General features: G+C 36.4%; 1 protein-coding gene across 1 annotated transcript in view; it reads right to left on the reverse strand.

Annotated features, from left to right (window-relative positions):
• Positions 1 to 7378: 7378 nt before the first annotated feature.
• The window catches only part of Klc (kinesin light chain), a 46183-nt gene continuing 35825 nt past the window's right edge, over positions 7379 to 17736 (reverse strand). The window contains exons 13-14 of the mRNA XM_028319685.1: positions 16117 to 16209; positions 7379 to 8904 (exon numbers count right to left, since the gene is read on the reverse strand). Coding sequence (XP_028175486.1) covers positions 8809 to 8904; positions 16117 to 16209 — 189 coding nt within the window. The 3' untranslated portion in view covers positions 7379 to 8808. The remainder of the gene's footprint in view (positions 8905 to 16116; positions 16210 to 17736) is intronic.

Below are 17736 nucleotides of genomic sequence, written 5' to 3' on the forward strand. Positions count from 1 at the left end.
GCTTTGATCCACTGAAGAATAGAACAATGCGCGCGCGCAAAGTGATTTCATGAGGCGGGCGGGGCCAGTTTTTGGGCGGGGAGGAGCCGCTCACACATTTTACATGGTGAGCTTTTTGTTTTAGTAGATCGTAGCTTTATTGTTTTGTTTAAGTTTTGATAGAGGACGATATGACGTTGAATTATTCGATTGATAATAACATCATAATACTTATTCTTCGTCGAATAAATCCTAAAAAAAATTAAGCCTAACCCTTTAAAAATTACTATCAATTATGAAGGTGTGGCTTCCCAGTCTCATTATTTTCCTATATTTACTAATAAGTATGAGCTTTGGTAGGTTTTGTTAGTCAGGAGTAGACAAAACAGCACTTCTTGTCTGCGGGTAGAGCCCTTGATTCCAGGGTTAACCTATGCCATTTCATGACTCTGAAAATTGAAAATAGCGCAAAAAGGTCATGAGAAAACTGGCACTTATTAAATTCAATAATTTCACTTCCATTATTTCCACTAATACAAACATGAAGTTGTTAAAAAAAGCGATAATTAAGTACGTCTGTGAGTTACTGAAAAAACTTTAACGCATTAAATAGTTAGTTCCATTAATTACTTAGGTCCTAATTGAATGATCTGTATGAGAACGGGTCCATGTTTACAGTCATAAGATTGTTGTTAGCGAAACCCCCAGGGACGGGCCCTCTGCCCCCGGTTCCCACGGCGACATTTTTGTAGACAGTTAATTTCGATATTGTAGTTATAGCGTGTTGAAAGGTTTGTTTAGGTTTGTCATAAATAACAATTTAAAGTATTACAACTAGCTAACTCGGTGAACTTCGTACAAACATTAAAATCTTCCGCGCAATTTTTCCATATCCAGGCGGAGTTCTTGAGTTTCAGCGAGACTAACGCATAACAATTTACTTATTATGTATTTTGAATATTTTTTTATTGATAACACGGTATCTTTAGGCCTAATCGTCCACAGATTTTTCTTTGTTGAGCCTTATAATAATCGTAGTACTTAATTAATTAATGCAACTTCAATCGTTTAAATTTCAAAGTTTCCTACTAACCTCTGCTCTAAATTCACCAGACGGGACGTAGTAGAGATAGTATCTACCTAATTAATTGAGAACACGTAGCGTATCATTAGTAATTAGTTGATAAGAGATCTTAGATGATGCCGCCGCGGATGACACGGCTCGGTGCAACTTCCAATTCCAACTGTAGCCTGGAGCTTCTGTCTGTGCCTCTGTGCTAATATCTTACTGATCATAAAATATGAAACCGATAGTAATTCTCTACTATTTTATACACGCCTAAAAAGCTGAAGCTATGTTTGTAGGTAGTTATATTGCTGAGTTCTGTTTTGGCGGCAAGGACCGCGTAGATGCAGCTTAATCATTTACCTTTTGAGGGGCTTAAAAAATAAGTTGTAATGAAAATGTAAGTTACAACAAATAAAAAACCTACATAACTGAAAATGTGAAATATTTTGACTTTTGACAAACAAGAGCCAAGTTAAAAAAGGCATTGGATATGCACATTATAAAGATGTACCTACTAACTTTAGAAAAAATTAGTGCAGTTTATTTTTAAAAGAGAAGGCGGCAATACTTACGTCTGCAGTCAAAAGGCATAAAAAGCAATTCCCAGCTCGTTGTGTGCGCGCGCGCCCCTTGTTTGGGCAGCTGCCTCACCGCGGTGATCAATATATTGGACACTTTTTTGGTTTATTTGCTTTTTTACAGCTTAATTGCAGCGTTGATGTCTTACTTTGATTGTTTTGATATGCACTGAGCTATATGTGGCTTATACCTACTTAAGTACCTACTTATAATACTTGTGCCTGATTTATTTTGTTAGAGAGTGATACTTTCTATTAAGCAATGTAGATGTAGGTAAATGTGCTACCGAGGTGGATACCTAGGGCAAGTAGTAGGTAGCTCTCTAAAAATTAGAGATCCTACCTACCTACCTAATTAGGTAGGTACTCGTTTCTGTTTCTTTGTAAACTCATTCCTTACTAAGTAGGTAGGTATAATTTATTTAGCTGCATTGGAACTTTTAGGTATTATTACCTACCTACTTATTTAGATATTTGTAATTTAAATGACGTAAGAATTCTTAAAATTTTGTAGGGTTGACACAATTTGTCATGTTAGGAAAAAAAAAATCATTCAAATTAATTTATTTAGGCACTACTTATACTTGTAGCCAATATTGTTCTGCTCATTTTGAGTAAAAACTAGGTGCAGTTAACCACCTATTTAAAACTAATAAATCTTCGAAAAAGTAGGTAATATGTAGTTCTAAAGCCGACTCTACACAAAAAATAACAGAAATATTATTTGGTGAGTCCGTCAACCCTGTCCAAATATGTTTTGTGCCGCTTACGTAGCTGATGAGTTCTGCAGGCACGATTAAAGTCACAAAGCTTTTTATTTATCGTCGGCCACTTCATTATAATCGTGCAGATGATTTTGGACGCTCTATTTGTTAATGGCAACCGCTGATCGTAAATCTTATTGTCTTTTATTAAAATTAAATAGGGTCATATAAGTAAGTAATGGAATTGCGAAGGCAGAGCATAGAGTAGGAAGGTACTAGGTACGATCTGAAAACGAATTGAAATAAGCACTTACCTACTTAGACGCCCACCAAAAATAAGTTCGTTGATTTTCAGCATTTTCGTCGTTAAAAACGGGTACTATTTTTATATAATATCATTGGGTACTAGGCACTGTTGTAAATAAAATACATAATAGTTTTATAACATTTTATTTAAAATCAAATTCCCCAGTAACACAGACTGACAATATCCGTAAAAAACATATTTTAATACAAAATGCAATTTGATTTGATACAGACCACGCTTGCTGGCGTGAAAAATAGCGATCTTCATTTAAACTTATTTTTAAATATTTCTTCATCTTTCAGCGTGATATCCTAACATTGCCTAGCTAATAAGTAATTTATACCTAGTTAGGTACAAGCAGGACATAATTGCACTTTATTGTAGCAAGCGAAGCTCACATTACTAATTAGTGGAATTTATTTTAATTACTCTGTACAGTTAAAAATCATTATGGGAGGCTCGTACACGATTAAAAGATACACAGAATACATAATCTTACATAATAACTAGAACGTAGAATACTGTGCCCGTAAACAAAATAACATTCGAATTCGATTCGTCATTGTGATCGCTTTATATCTATTTTGATTGTTACATTGTGTCTCTACACAATCTAGATTGGGGCCTCTGCCCCAATCTAAATAAAATAACAATAACAAAAGTAAACAATATTAATAATGATATAATTTTGCATTATTTTAATAGCTAAGACGTTTGTTTTCACCAGGGTGATAAAATAATTAATTTAAAATTAATCCTTTACTACAAAGTTTCAATATCAATTTTCATTCCATTTTTATTTGTAAAAAGTTTTAGTATTCTACTTATTCAAATCCTACAAACTACAGCTAGGTAGGCTATAATATTTTGGAACATAAATAAGTGATTTTTATATCATTTGAACATTAATAACATCCTAGCCTGTTTATTCTCTCGTAAGTTTCTTCAAGTCAAGCCGTTTAAAATATTTTTATTCTACGTACAGCAGATTTTGTTCATAAGAATTATTTTTAGATTATTTTCATAATTATCTTGTATTAAGATTACGAAATTAAGACCTACCGAAACAATCAACGGCTGAATGCATCTAATATTTATGAAGTCTTTTATTATTGAAGCTTAAAATTATCAGAAAAATCCTTCGCATCATTCAGTGGCTTTACAGACATAAAATAGTTTATTAGATGAATCTGTATAACAGGTGTACGAAATAGTTTCACAACAGTGTTCAGTGTCGGTAGAAAAAGTGACTGCGCACTAAACATACCTTATTTAGGTACCTATCTGTCATCTGTCATAAGATCGTTTCGCTCGCAAGTCCCATAGTTTCTTGGTTTTTGTATAATGCGGTGTTACACTGTTTCAACCTAACAACCTCGATTAGTACCGAAGTGTGTGCAGACTATGTGACTTGCGAGCATGTGGTGCGCCGCCACACATTTGACACGAGTGGTGGTTATATAAAGCCATTGCAGACTGGAAGCTGCTCTAGGTGAGATTTTTCTGAATAACAATTTCACACCCAAAAAACTACAAGTGAACTGTGTGACGGCGCTGTCATTCCAAGAGTTATCATTCAATAGAGGTGAATTTTTGAAATGAGGCAGACTAATAAGTAGTTTGTTAGGCACATAGGCAACTTAAATTAAAACAAGTGAAAATTTCAGAAAGTTTATTTGTGATTAGCTATCCCGCCTCTCGTTCGTACAGACACAATCAGCGTCAAATAGTTCGTGACACCCAAAGTATCCAATAAGTTCGCAAGTTGACAACTTTTTAGCCACATTGGGTGTCACCGCGAACTATTGGTCGCTGACTGTACCATTGCAACTCCTGTATAGCCATAATTTATACTTTAGCCTCCAATGAAACCCTAGTATTGTTATAAACGAGAAAAGTCTGTTTTATTTTAATTTATTTTTCAAATAGGCGATAATCATAAGCGCCTCGTCTCAAAAACCCACCGTACATTTCAAACAAGTTAGCCTAGGCGCAGGCCATCGATTTTTCGTCGGCCGATAATTTAGTCGGGCAGTTGATCAGTATGTGCATGTATGGAAGTGCGCACATTACACAGATTTGATTTGGCCGATTCTACAAATTAAAATCGAGCCCAACTATCGGCCAACTAAAATCGGTGGTCTGCGATTAGTCTTAATGTCTAATCTAGGCCGTGTTCTTCGCTAGGACTGCAGCGCTAGCAAGCGCACGACAGCGATCGAAGCGAAGGCGAGGGCGCGGTGCGCGGACGCCGATCGCTACCGCGGCGCGGGCGCGGGCGCAGCCCTACTGAGCGCGGACAGGGAGCTTGCGCGCTTCATGCTAGAGGTACCGAGGTGGGAATGTTAGTTTGATGTGATTTGGTGTGGAGTGAAAACCTCGAATACGTATTTTTTGTTGTTATGTGAAGGCCCCGTATAATATTCACTAACTAGAATGTTTCTTATGTTAAGCTAAACAAAAGATTATACAAATTTGGATTTACGAGGTTTTCATTCGTCACTGAGTCGCTATGAACTGTGTAGTATTAAACTATTTCAGGAGTGTGTTTTAAATTAAGTACACAAGTAGGTACCTACTTACTAGTGTGCAATAAATAGGCATTTTGTAAATTAATTAACACGGAATTAATTACTTAATTAAAAGGTACTTACAAAAGGCTGTATATTTTACTTCTTAAGTATTCAAGAAATTAAAAGTTAAAACCTAATTTTAATGATAATTTACTAAATTACGTCACGCACAAGCGCTCTACGTCGCTATATTTTGGCAATCACATACACACACTACTTACATAAGCTCCTGCCTGGCGCACTAAATACTATTATTAGCTATTTTGAATAGAGTAGTAAAAGTAATCAAGAGTTATTTAACTACGACAAATCCGCTGTAGCTAATCAACAGACAAAAACAATAAAGCACTACTTTTATGGCATAACCGGCTTCAAAAAGAGGAATACTTTTAGGTTTTTTTTAAATTAGGTTTAATAAAGATAAACAGAGTGTAAGACAAGATTGACAACAACTTTAATTTTACTGTCTATGGTGGTGGTGATAGGTGTTGTAAGTTAAGCACGAGAATTTTCCTCAATATCTTATTTGGGTGAAGCCGATTATAAGCTACCACAGTCTCCGCAAAACAAAACCGCACCGCGTGTGGTCAGGCCATCAAGTTGTATGTCTACTTGCAACATTACTTTTGAAATTAACAACAAAGTTTGCGTAATTTACTAATTTTAGATAACTGTGATTGAACTGTAGTTATTAAAGTGAAAGAAGTTCTTGAAACTGCACAAACTTCAAAAAGGACATCATCCACGTTTCATATATTTTTGGTCCAAAATCAAAAGTGCCGGCCAACAAAAAAAAGTGCTGTATTCTGACAGAATACGTCTGCCTTAGCATTTGTTACTATGGCACCAAAGCCGAAGCTCCACTGTGCGTCGAGTATTTGAGATCTAAAAGTCATCGACTATTCATACATTTTTTGTTCAAAATCAAAAGTGTCGGCCAATAAAAAAAAAAGTGCTGTATTCTGACAGAATACGTCCGCCTTAGCATTTGTTACTATGACACCAAAGCTGTAGCACCACTGTGCGTCGTAGTATTTGAGATCAAAGTCAGTCGTTTCATATATTTTTAGAACTCAAATACTACGATGCAGTGGTGCTACAGCTTTGGTGCCATAGTAATAAATGCTAAGGCGGACATATTCTATCAGACTACAGTACTTTTATTTTTTGGCCGGCACTTTTGATTTTGGACCAAAATAGATGATGTCCTTTATCTTTTTTCCAATCCTTACAGAATGGTCTTATTGTTTGGGACCCCTCTGAATACCGACCACAAAGGCACCTGATTACATTGTGCCCTAAACCTAAAAGCCGAATCTATTCCTTTGCTTCAACTCATGATGCGAATGTTGCCAGTGGACACACGACCAGGCTTTACCTTTCGGGGTCGGTGAAGTCTACGTCAGCGGGCAGGTTGGCCGAGTGGCGGCCCGTGAGCCGGCTCAAGAGTCGAGCAGACGAGCGCCGCAGCGACTCTCGAAGCTTCGAGAAGCTCGCGCTGCGTGGCACCTCGGCCGGGCCCTGCCGCGCCCGTGTTATGCAATTTACACTCCATGTTTTAAAAACAATAAAGCTGTATACATTGACGCCTTGGCCAGGGGCGTAGCTACTGCCGTATCTGCCGTATCAATTATACGGGGCCCCCGGCCTACGGGGGGGCCCCCAAGGTGCGTAAGAAAAAATTAATAAAAACTTCCCAAATTTTTTAAATTTCAGAAATGAGAAAAGTAAAAAAGAAAGGAATTACTTTTTTCCCGTATATTTCTTTTAATTTTATGCAATCATTTTTTTCTTTTTTGAGAAATCTTAACCCTTTCTAAGGGCCCCCAAACAAATTTTTATACGGGGCCCCGCCAAGGTACGCTACGCTTCTGGCCTTGGCGGTTTTCTTTTTTAATGGCAGCAACTTAAAATATCAAATAAATACTCTACATCGCGCTAGTGAATGATTCAGTACAATGAGATCGAGATACTAACAACGAAAGCCGTCGTAATCTGTATGTGTTGCAGTTTCATGTTGAGTTCATGCGTTCGTGAGTGTTCGGTCAGACAAGACAGTGTTGATAACTAATTTGTGTATGGGCCATAAATTGCATAACACTGTAGACTCACCTTTCATATTCAGTATATAAAACAAAATAAAAAGAAACCAAAATAAAACAAAGAAATGTTACATAAATATTTATTAACAATTAAAAATTCGACACATTATTATCGAGACGATAAAAATTAACCGTATTTCAGCATTGTGACAGGGAAATGTGCCTTTAAATGGAGATTCTTTATATATGTTCCATTGTTGAAGCTACAAGATTAATCGCTGATGTTGTCTCATGTTTAAATTATATTCTAGTGCAAATAGAGTAAAATTTCACCATTCAAGCAGCACCCACATACAAATATAAAAATTTAATTGTATATAAAAATACTATATTATTTTATCACCTATACTCTCACATAAAGCTTAAACCGATAAACGTACACTAAAAACTGGAATGAAAGTTTATGTAAGCATAAAATTATTTGACAATATGAATAAAATATTTAAATTGACTACTGGCAACACATAAAATACATAATGAACGTTCACAATGATAAAATCACATTCATGCATTCTTTTATACAAAGAACAACATATTATGAAAAATATCAGCAAATTAAAATTGAATAAGTAAGCGAATAAAAATCGTTGTTTAAAACATGCGCGAATTAAAATAATCATTTATATGCCATTACAATATTCTCGGACACTCCACAATTAATAAATGCAAATTTAATAGATCTCAAACAGTTACAATTTAAATACCTAAATGTTTACAATACTTTACTTATTTATAAGAAATACAGCGATAAAATACTAATTTGAAATAATATTGCAATCACATTTAGTTATTTAAAATGCAACTATACACTGCGACATAAGAGGTCATAATAATTAAAATAATGAAAATGGATTTTTTATAAATTACACCGTCGCACAAGTGGTATTTTAGACTCTAATAACACTTTAAATTTTTATACGGACGGCTCACATGCTCAATAGTGTATCTCTATCACACAATATTATTTGTATTTTTTTATTTTTTTCGCATAATAATATTATGGTTACCTACCGCATGCTAATGCTAATAAATAATACTAAGCTAATAATATCCCGTCGCTTTGAACCCTGCAGTGTGAGGAAATGCGAATCGTGCCGACCTACGTTAAAAAAATGATCACAGAGACCACACTGCAGCGTTCAAAACCACCGGCCGTAACATAAGTGATCCTTTGGAAATAGTGAGCGATATATGTCCTAGCACAATCGAACGACACCCTCATTTTTGTGAGAGAAATTTAAGTAGTATAAAATGACCGTTTGTCGGGCAAAAGCATTCTTCAAGCGTGCAAACAACATAATCAAAACTATAACATCGCGTGCACGATATACTCCTCCTGTACTAATTTTCAGTACACTGACACCCGAAAAACGACAGCAAGGGTCGTATTCTCATGTACCTGACATGATTCGATGTCGATTGCGCGCAGACTGAAAGGACCACGTACGTTGTAAGCGAGTGAGTACTTAATTAAGCCTAGACAGCTACATCTTATACTACTGGTGGGGCGCGCTACTCCCAGTGTTGATTCCTAGCGCATTGAACAACTTTGATTTTAGGTTCATGCGTGGCTCACTCGCTTGATTCGTGCCCTATGTTGGGGAAAGAAAAACAAAAAACAAAATTAAAAATGTGCAAAATAAAAATGTAATGCGGTGTTGATTGTGTCGTATAAAACAGAAATAAAAATAAATTATGTACACAGAAATAAATAAAAGTAAAGAGAAGATTGATAAATAATAATAAGTTGGGAAACATAAATAATTTGGTCAGCTACGCTGCCGTACAATGTTTTTTTTTTATAAATATCATATATCACAATAAGGTGACTGTATTTAATCAAAATAGTAATTTTGAATAGTTGTTAAAATAAATTAATTCAGTTTAGTCAACCTGAAACGTTCAAATGAAACAAACACAATAAAAGCAAACCTAACAAAAATCCTTTGCATCCATTGCCTTTTTAGGTTTTAGTAATTTAATTGTGAGTTTTGTTGCACAGGACGTTCACAAAACACAGACCTTAGACGTTTAGATGTGACAAAGTAAGCTAAGCGAGGTGCTGTTATGGTGAAGATGAAGGTGATGATTTGTGACGAGTGCTTCGAGAACGAAAACTAGCGAAGAAGCCAACGTCGGTGATGTAAGAACCTCTACCGTGAGTTTGCTACAGAGATCTCAAAATTTTTTCGACTAATTTTATTTAATTGTGAAAAATCAACGTTAAAATAATGGTATCGTTGTGGCCAATGAGCTGTTGTCTTAGTGACATGATGTCAATGTCACACTAGGATCAAACGGGAGAATAGAGGGACGCGCGAGGACGACTCCCCGCGCTTTTGTGCTAAGTGATGAACTGTATCTAAAATAAGGCAATATAATGTGAAAGATGAGTATCCAGTGTTTTATTTATGAAAATAGATCTACCGGCCTCTAATAGTACGCACATTAGCACGTCTCGCATGACCGAGGACGCTCTCATAAATTCATTTATGCGCGATCAAATTCATATTGCTGCTGCTAAGCATTGGATTGTAAGAATCCACTTTTTTAAAGACTATAAAACGAGTGACAACGAGCCCACAGTTAGTGACACTAATCTGAAAGACCTTTACAAGTTAATATAACGTGAAATAATCTTATGTAACTTCCCCGTCAAACTTTCAATTAATAAAAACACTGAAGCAAACTCATAGCATAAGTTCAAATGAGCCAAGGACCTATGGTGCACTAGTGACTGGTTGCAACGACGTGCGATCTCGTTCATACAGACAAGGACAACAATACAGTTCTAAGCCCCACATCAGTCGAATGCACTTAACAATAAGACCAAACGAGTGCGTTTGCGACAGAACACATCCAAAGTTGCGAACAAAATGCGAACTGATCCAAGTAAAGTAATGTCCATGTTTTGTTATTTCAATGAAACAATAAAAGTGATTAACCAGGACAACTTTTCCGGGATCAGTAGGTGAGACAGTCAAGTTTCAGACCCACAAAGTTACCATAAAATTGTATTATAGTTTTACAAAATCTTTAATAGATCCGATGGCAAGATTCATGCATTGTTCTATTGAAGATTTAATTAACCCATAATGAGACCCAGTAAAATCTAGTCCTACATCCCAAGTTCCTTTTCTGTACAGTACAAGGCCCTCTCCCAGCTTAGACCTCGAGGTCTTTGCAGTCATCAACACAGACAACTCAAGTGTGAATAAAGATTATCGACATTCGTTATAAATTCAAGGCAAGTAGCACCAAAGCAAATTCATTGATTATAAATAGCATGAAATCAATAATTATTTATTTTCTGTCGTTAAGGCGATTAGAGTCCTCAATCCGCGCCAAATGGGCATTTTGTAAAGCCTACTCCTCTTTTACTGCTGGATAGAAATAGTTGAAAAAAATATATGTTATACAACAGTTCAAGGACTACATTTGTGACGTTTGAATTTTCGCTACGTCTCTTTGTTTTGGATTAAAAAAATAAATACGGGACATCGATTTTTTACTTAAATTCCCTACTCCTCCAAAACGGCTATGTTAATTTAAAAGATTTTTGCACGAATAGATTAGGAATTCTTTAATCTTTAAATGACACGTTGCGTTTTTCAATCGAACATTACTTTCATTCATAAATTTTACTTTTGATAAATTCCGAACGTTTTGCTGTTGAGGGGGCCTTCGCGGGGTGCGGGCGGCAGTCGGCCGCTGGCCTTCAGACGGGCCCAAATCAGAAAATCCTAGAAATAAGTATCATTGGCACAGGAATACTTACAATACCAAACAATTGTATAGCCTACTGTAAAAGTACGAAATTAATACCTAAATTTAATAATGTAAAAATCAACACTACTGTAATTCAACCAGATTTTAATATTATAAATCAATCTTGTTGTACCCTAGATAAGTTTATAAATGTAATCAGTAATGATGAAGTCCCCTTGAAATTACAAAATATTGATTTAGATGTTTTTACTTTGGAAACGAAATCAAAATTAAGATCGATATCTGACCAAACTGATAAAATTTTAAATCAACATCCCCTTATTAAATACGAAACTCATTACTCGATTACACTCATAATCGTTATATGTATAATTTTAATATTTTGCATTTTAAAAATGTTTTTATGCATTAAATCGCGCAGCCGTCTAACTTACCTTTTCCCGAGATCCTCTCGCGCCAATCCTGAAAACTTACCTGTAGAACCAGCTCCAGCTCCTCCAACTCCCGAACCAGCCATTCCCTTGAAGATCATTAAACGTCATCCTGATGCAGAAGAAATCCCATCTCCTAGTATACGCAGAAATGTGTAAAACCTAAATTCTTACCTTTTCCGTTTTTTCCTAAACATCGCTCATTTCACCCCGATGTTTAGTCTACCCCCGGGAGGTGTTACAGATAGCCCTCGCACCCTATATTGCTTACTTGACATTCCGCCTTTTGCCGACTCATCCTTTTCCATCCATAGCCTGCGATACCTCGCATTTCCAAGTCAGTCTCATTCCACCATCCGAACTAGACGGCTGTCTTATCCTTTTAATCTCGTGTTCTTTTTTAAAAACCCAAATCCCCAGAGGCTCATAACAGTGAGAACACGCACACAGTCACAATTATTTTAGTGTGAATAAAAATAGCATCGAAATTACCTAAACTTGACATGCCACGCTAGACGTAAACGCTCATAAGACAAAGTGCTGACGAACAAAAACATGTGATAGGTCGATAGAAAATAGAATGTCATTATTTTGGTCCCACTAAACCTCTATATTGGGGGAGGCCTATGTTCAGAAGTGGACGTCCTGTGGCTGGAATGATGATGATGATGAAATCTCTGTAACCGTTGGTTATAGTCGTCATTTGAATTGTAAAATATTGGAAGTACATAAGTACGAGTACATTGCTCCAAATATTTCATACTAGTAGTTAATTTTTACCACCAACTCCAATCACACAGTCAACCAGCAGGCACAATCAGAAAAATACCCATAAAACAATAAACATTATCTGTCATACCAATTAGTAACATTGTAAGTTTGATATTACATTTCTCCGAATGTATTCGGAACCAAAGCTGTACAACGTATCCTTTTAAAGCCTCTATAGAGCTAATTAGCGCCACTTCCCGATCGTGATCCGTTCAGTTATTGTGTTACGAGGAATCATTCCCGCCGGTTCTGGATATCGGCACCTGAATAATCTGGTTGCATTTTAATGGGATCGTCGAAAAAACTTCGTTACAAAGCGGTATTCATAGAGGTAGATTTTTAGTTGCTTGCCTTTTCCTGTGGGTTACGATTCTGTGCTAGTTGTTTCAACAATTTTCAGCAAATTATGACGACTGTTATAAATGTCCATGACTTCATATTAACCTATTTGTGCTCATCACACTTTAATTTGCCTTCAGCGAGAATTGAACCCGCAACGGTTGCTGGTATTACACCTTAAGCATTTTCAATTCAAATAAATACCTATAACAACATATAAATTGCTTTTCTTATGGCTACAGACAGAGCGTACCTACTTAAACGAGTTAAAGCTGTGTAGGTAACCCAATTTTCTTTTCCAGCTTTGTAAATACCAGTGTCGCTTGTTTGAATAAATCTAAGCTAATGCTTGAATCGTAAGTAAAGGGTAAGCTTCGTCCAAAGGCAATTTGTTTACCGGCTTTTCTAATAAAATCGCATTTAGCTTGATGAAATTAAACAACAAAACGAGTACAGGCCCGTATTACGCTTTCATTTATTTAAATGGATATGTCACCGGAAAATAACAAGACTCGTAAGTTGATCAATTTTCTAGGAAGTTGATCAACTCTCGGAAAATAAGAAACGGCAGTTGAAATGTACTATTTAACGCATCGAATTTTAGCTAATTGGTCAACTTACGGTACCTAGCCGTAATTTAATAATTAACTATATTGCTACAAGTAAAATCATCCACAAATGGGCCAATCGTTGCCCAGTGTACTATTTGACGGTACACTATTATCCGTCACTTAATACACTTTTCTCTGATTGGTCGACAGACACTTAGATTATGTTGTTTTAATATTTACATTTTAGAGATAGGGATATTAAAGTTCGTCTATGCTATATAGTTAAATAAATGAAAAATGTTTAAAAAAATATATTGGAGCTCAAAGTTTTATTATTGTAAGTTATATTAATAATAAGTAAGTTTGTTTATTTCTACCACTACAGACTCCATTTCACTCATCATAAATAAAATGACGCGTTATAATGAGAATTATTACCACACAAAACAACAATTGCTAATTTTACTACTGTAAATAAAGAAAATAGATAGATTTGTTTACGTTTAAACCGGTAATGGCGGCGGCCGGGTGGCGGGGAGCGGTATAAAAGCACGTTCAAATTTCGAGAACGACTGAACCGACAAAAGCATTAGAAAATTTACGAAAAATAAAATAAAATTTTATCCCGTACAAAATGTTCATGGATTTTGTTATTTTTATTAAATACCTTTACGCCTGAGTTAAATTGACACCGACATCAAGGTTCATCAATTTAAGTTTAAAATAATAGGCAGTAATGTATGAAAAAAGAACTTCTATTCTGTATCTACCTATGCCCGTGTATTTTTGATCGGTGTCAAATCGGAGTTTTTGGTGCGGGGTACGCGGGTGTTGCTCGCGGCGTGAAGGTCAAACGCCCAAGGTCATTGAGGACTCTAATCGCCTTAAGGCTTTGAACGAAATTTTGTAATCGGTCAGGTTTTTTTTTCATTCTTGACACAAGTCTTTTCATTTGCGAACCATTTCGTATCAATATTGTAAGGTAAATTAAATAACTAAGTACTGAGATTGTCTGTGTACATGATCAGATCAGAACCCCCTTACCAATAAAAGTTGCACACGAGTTGCATACTAAAAAAATTCAATAATTTAAGCCTGGTTCAGACATGCGCGATAGTCGCGCGGTTTTTGGATCGTTTTATTCACGAGGCATCGTTGAGGTGGTAATCGCGGAGTTATAATTTGATGCAAATGTACGAGGTCTGCCCAGCAATCGCGTGATTATCGCTGTGTCTGAAACGGGCCTTAGTGTTCAACACGCGTGACTTTTCACTAGTAATGGGGGTTTAACACTAACCACTATACACATTGGACTGGCTGCTATCATATTATTTTTGTGCCTATTTGATTTTAGCCATTTGGCGCTGTAGGCCTTACTGGGCAGATACGAGTGTCCATGGAACTAAAATTAGTGATTTTCTTTCTCGCTTACTCCTATGGTTAATCCATATAATGTACGTCAAAATTAGTTCTCGGGACGCTCGTATTGGCGTTCCTACTGGCAGACAAAATTAGCTCATTTGTATGAGACAACCTGTCCAGTGTGTATATAGGGTGTTAGGTAAAAGGGTATATGAGCCGACACTAGCCCATGTTAACATGGTCATATAAATGGTATGGCGAAGTCAGAAAATTGATATCTTTATTTTAATTATTTTAATTTTCATACAAATCGGATATTATAAAATTTATTTTGTATGAAAATTAAAAAAAATAAAATGATGTTATCAAATTTCTGACTTCACCATACCATTTATAGGCCAGTAGAATTAAACACAAAAATTGATTAAATCGGAAATAATTCCTACAAAAGATTTTTTTGCTTTAATGGCTTCATTGGTTGCCCATTAAGACTCTCCTAAGTTTTCGACTTCGACGGAGTTGTGCTTAAGTGGTGGGGGCCCCCGAAAGGGGCGTTTTTTCGGTTTTCCGGTTATACCGCGTAAAGGACTTACCCTATCGAAAAGTGCATTGCTTAGCCATATGCCTGGTCCAAGGTTCGACGCCACAAAATCAACTTCGTACGAGTGAAAATAGTTTAAATACTATTTCCCGTGCTTGCAACATTTTTCTTTACTGCTTCGCCTCTATTAGTCGTAGAGTGATTGTATATATCCTATAGCCTTCCTCAATGTATGAGCTATTCAACACAAAAATAATGATTTCAATCAAACTAGTAATTCTTAAGATTAGCGCGTTCAAACAAACAAACAAAAAACTCTTCAGCGTTTTAATATGAACTTGTTGTTGTTGATTTTTGGCGTCGAACCTTAGACCAGGCATACGGCTAGGCAACGTAGTCATGCAGGAGGATACAAGGAAGAGGGGCAGCCACAGTAGGTAACACAGAGTCGTTCAGGTGAGTGCCAGGAAGAGGTGCAGCAACCGCAGTTAAGGAACGGCTGGGACGAACAAGGATAGGCGCATCAAGCTCGTAAGCCTTGATAGGGTTACACTGGTTGAGGTGGCCCTTTTCAAGACTTGGAAGCCTGTGGGTAACAAACCATTGGACATGGAGAGGGTCATTAATTTTACGTATATTTTCTACTTTGCCGAACTTTAGCGCGAGAACGGTTTGTCCAAAACATATGAATTTGATCTTATTCAATGCAGGATTAAGTGCCCTTCAACCGTCATGAAGACCACTTTTTGATAGGGTAAGTCCTTTACGCGGTATAACCGGAAAACCGAAAAAATGCCCCTTTCGGGGGCCCCCACCACTTAAGCACAACTCCGTCGAAGTCGAAAACTTAGGAGAGTCTTAATGGGCAACCAATGTAGCCATTAAAACAATAAAATCTTTTGTAGGAATTATTTCCGATTTAAAAGCTAATTCTACTGGACTATTATATGACCACGTTAACATGGGCTAGTGTCGGCTCATATACCCATTTACCTAACACCCTGTAGAGGTCAGTGGGGTTTAATATTGCCCCATAGCCCCCTTGACCGTCCCACAGCCCTATTCGCCGGTGGGCCTGACCTCGTCGTGGTGGTCGGCGAGCGGCGGCGCGTCCAGGGCTTCGCGCGAGCCGCGCCGCGCCCGCGCGCGCGACTGCTTCACGATGTCCAGAGCCTACCACACAACACACGTCAGCACGCCTGTGATACGAGTACGACCTAACGCGACCGAGGGTTTAGGCGCATAATGTCAAAAGCGCAAAATGTCAAATCTATAAAAATCCTATTACAATACCCGGCGATAAATATTGCACATCGACCTTTAGAAAGAGACAATCGGCTAATTTCGGTTTCGTAGAGCGTTATCACTGTCGCACTTGAACAATGACTGACAATGACGTTTTGTCAAAGTGTAAACAAACTTTATTTTAAATGTGTGCAATTAATTTTGTGAATTAAATTGCTAAAAACTTTTTATAGTCGTGAAAGAAAAGTGGTTCACAATGTATTAAAGTATTTGTCGAAGAGAAATACTAAGAGTTCGGACAATATTTTCATTGAATAATGTTTTGTCAATCATATAGGTAGTGTGCGACAGAGATAACGCTCTACGAGCCGAAATTAACCGATTCTCTTTCCAAAGGTCGATTTGCAATATTTATTGCCGGGTACTGTATTTATCCTGTTTTAATTTAGGTGGTGAGTTCCGAAAACCTAATATAGCACTGTCTGTATACTATCGTTGCTTTTTCTATGTGCTGCTATTGATATAAAAACTATCAACAGTGTTGATTCCGGCTCATGTAGTAATTTTATAATAGGAGCCTATGGATTCATAAAAATAAATTCCACATTGCGCGTAACACACTATCGATAGTATTGTGGAACACGCATCGAAATAGAATATGCAATACATGTGGTTAGTGGTTTTCGCTAAAGTATCGATAGATAGTGGCATATCCATCTGTATACAACACTAATCACCAACTCTAAACTAAAGCTTCCTAAATTGCTATTGGTGTAATCAGTGACAAAAATCGTCATTGTCTCCAATTTTATCTTTCGTGGCGCCTTAATAGCATTCTAGTATCAATATCGATACAGTGATGACTTTGACTATGTTTTAGAACATCCCGGTATGGACTATGGAAGTCTACTCAAACATTATTTCACTACACTAAATTTTTGATTAATTTGTGCCAATAAAAATTATGTTGACGCATTAGGATAATGTTATTACAACTTTTTTAGTATTGCCAATTGCAGCCACCTGTAATAAATGTCATATAATTTAAATTTAGATATAAGGTGTGGTGTGGATAGCAAGATACGGAGTCGTTCTGACTTACTTGTTGGACGTGCTGGGCAGCGTGCAAACCAACATTGTACCAGTTAATACTGTGCCCACACTAGCGATCTTACATAAATAAAATAATGTTCATACCAAATATCCGTAATGAAGTAAACACAATAGATAAATAGATAAATCATTATTATGCATAATTAGATGATTGTATAACGATACGTGTCGTGTTTTGTGCTATTTGAGAATTAGATAAAGCAAATTAAACTAGTATATAATATTATTAAAAATTCTAAATCGATTATTAAATATTAGATAAATAAAGATAGTTCATGGAATAATTTTATAAAAATGTGCTAATACCAGATTCGACAGATGTGCAATATGATTTAGTTTATT

Source organism: Ostrinia furnacalis, unplaced genomic scaffold, assembly GCF_004193835.3.
Source record: "Ostrinia furnacalis isolate ACB-3 unplaced genomic scaffold, ASM419383v2 OfSCF7316, whole genome shotgun sequence".
Classification (NCBI taxonomy): Eukaryota; Metazoa; Arthropoda; class Insecta; order Lepidoptera; family Crambidae; genus Ostrinia; species Ostrinia furnacalis.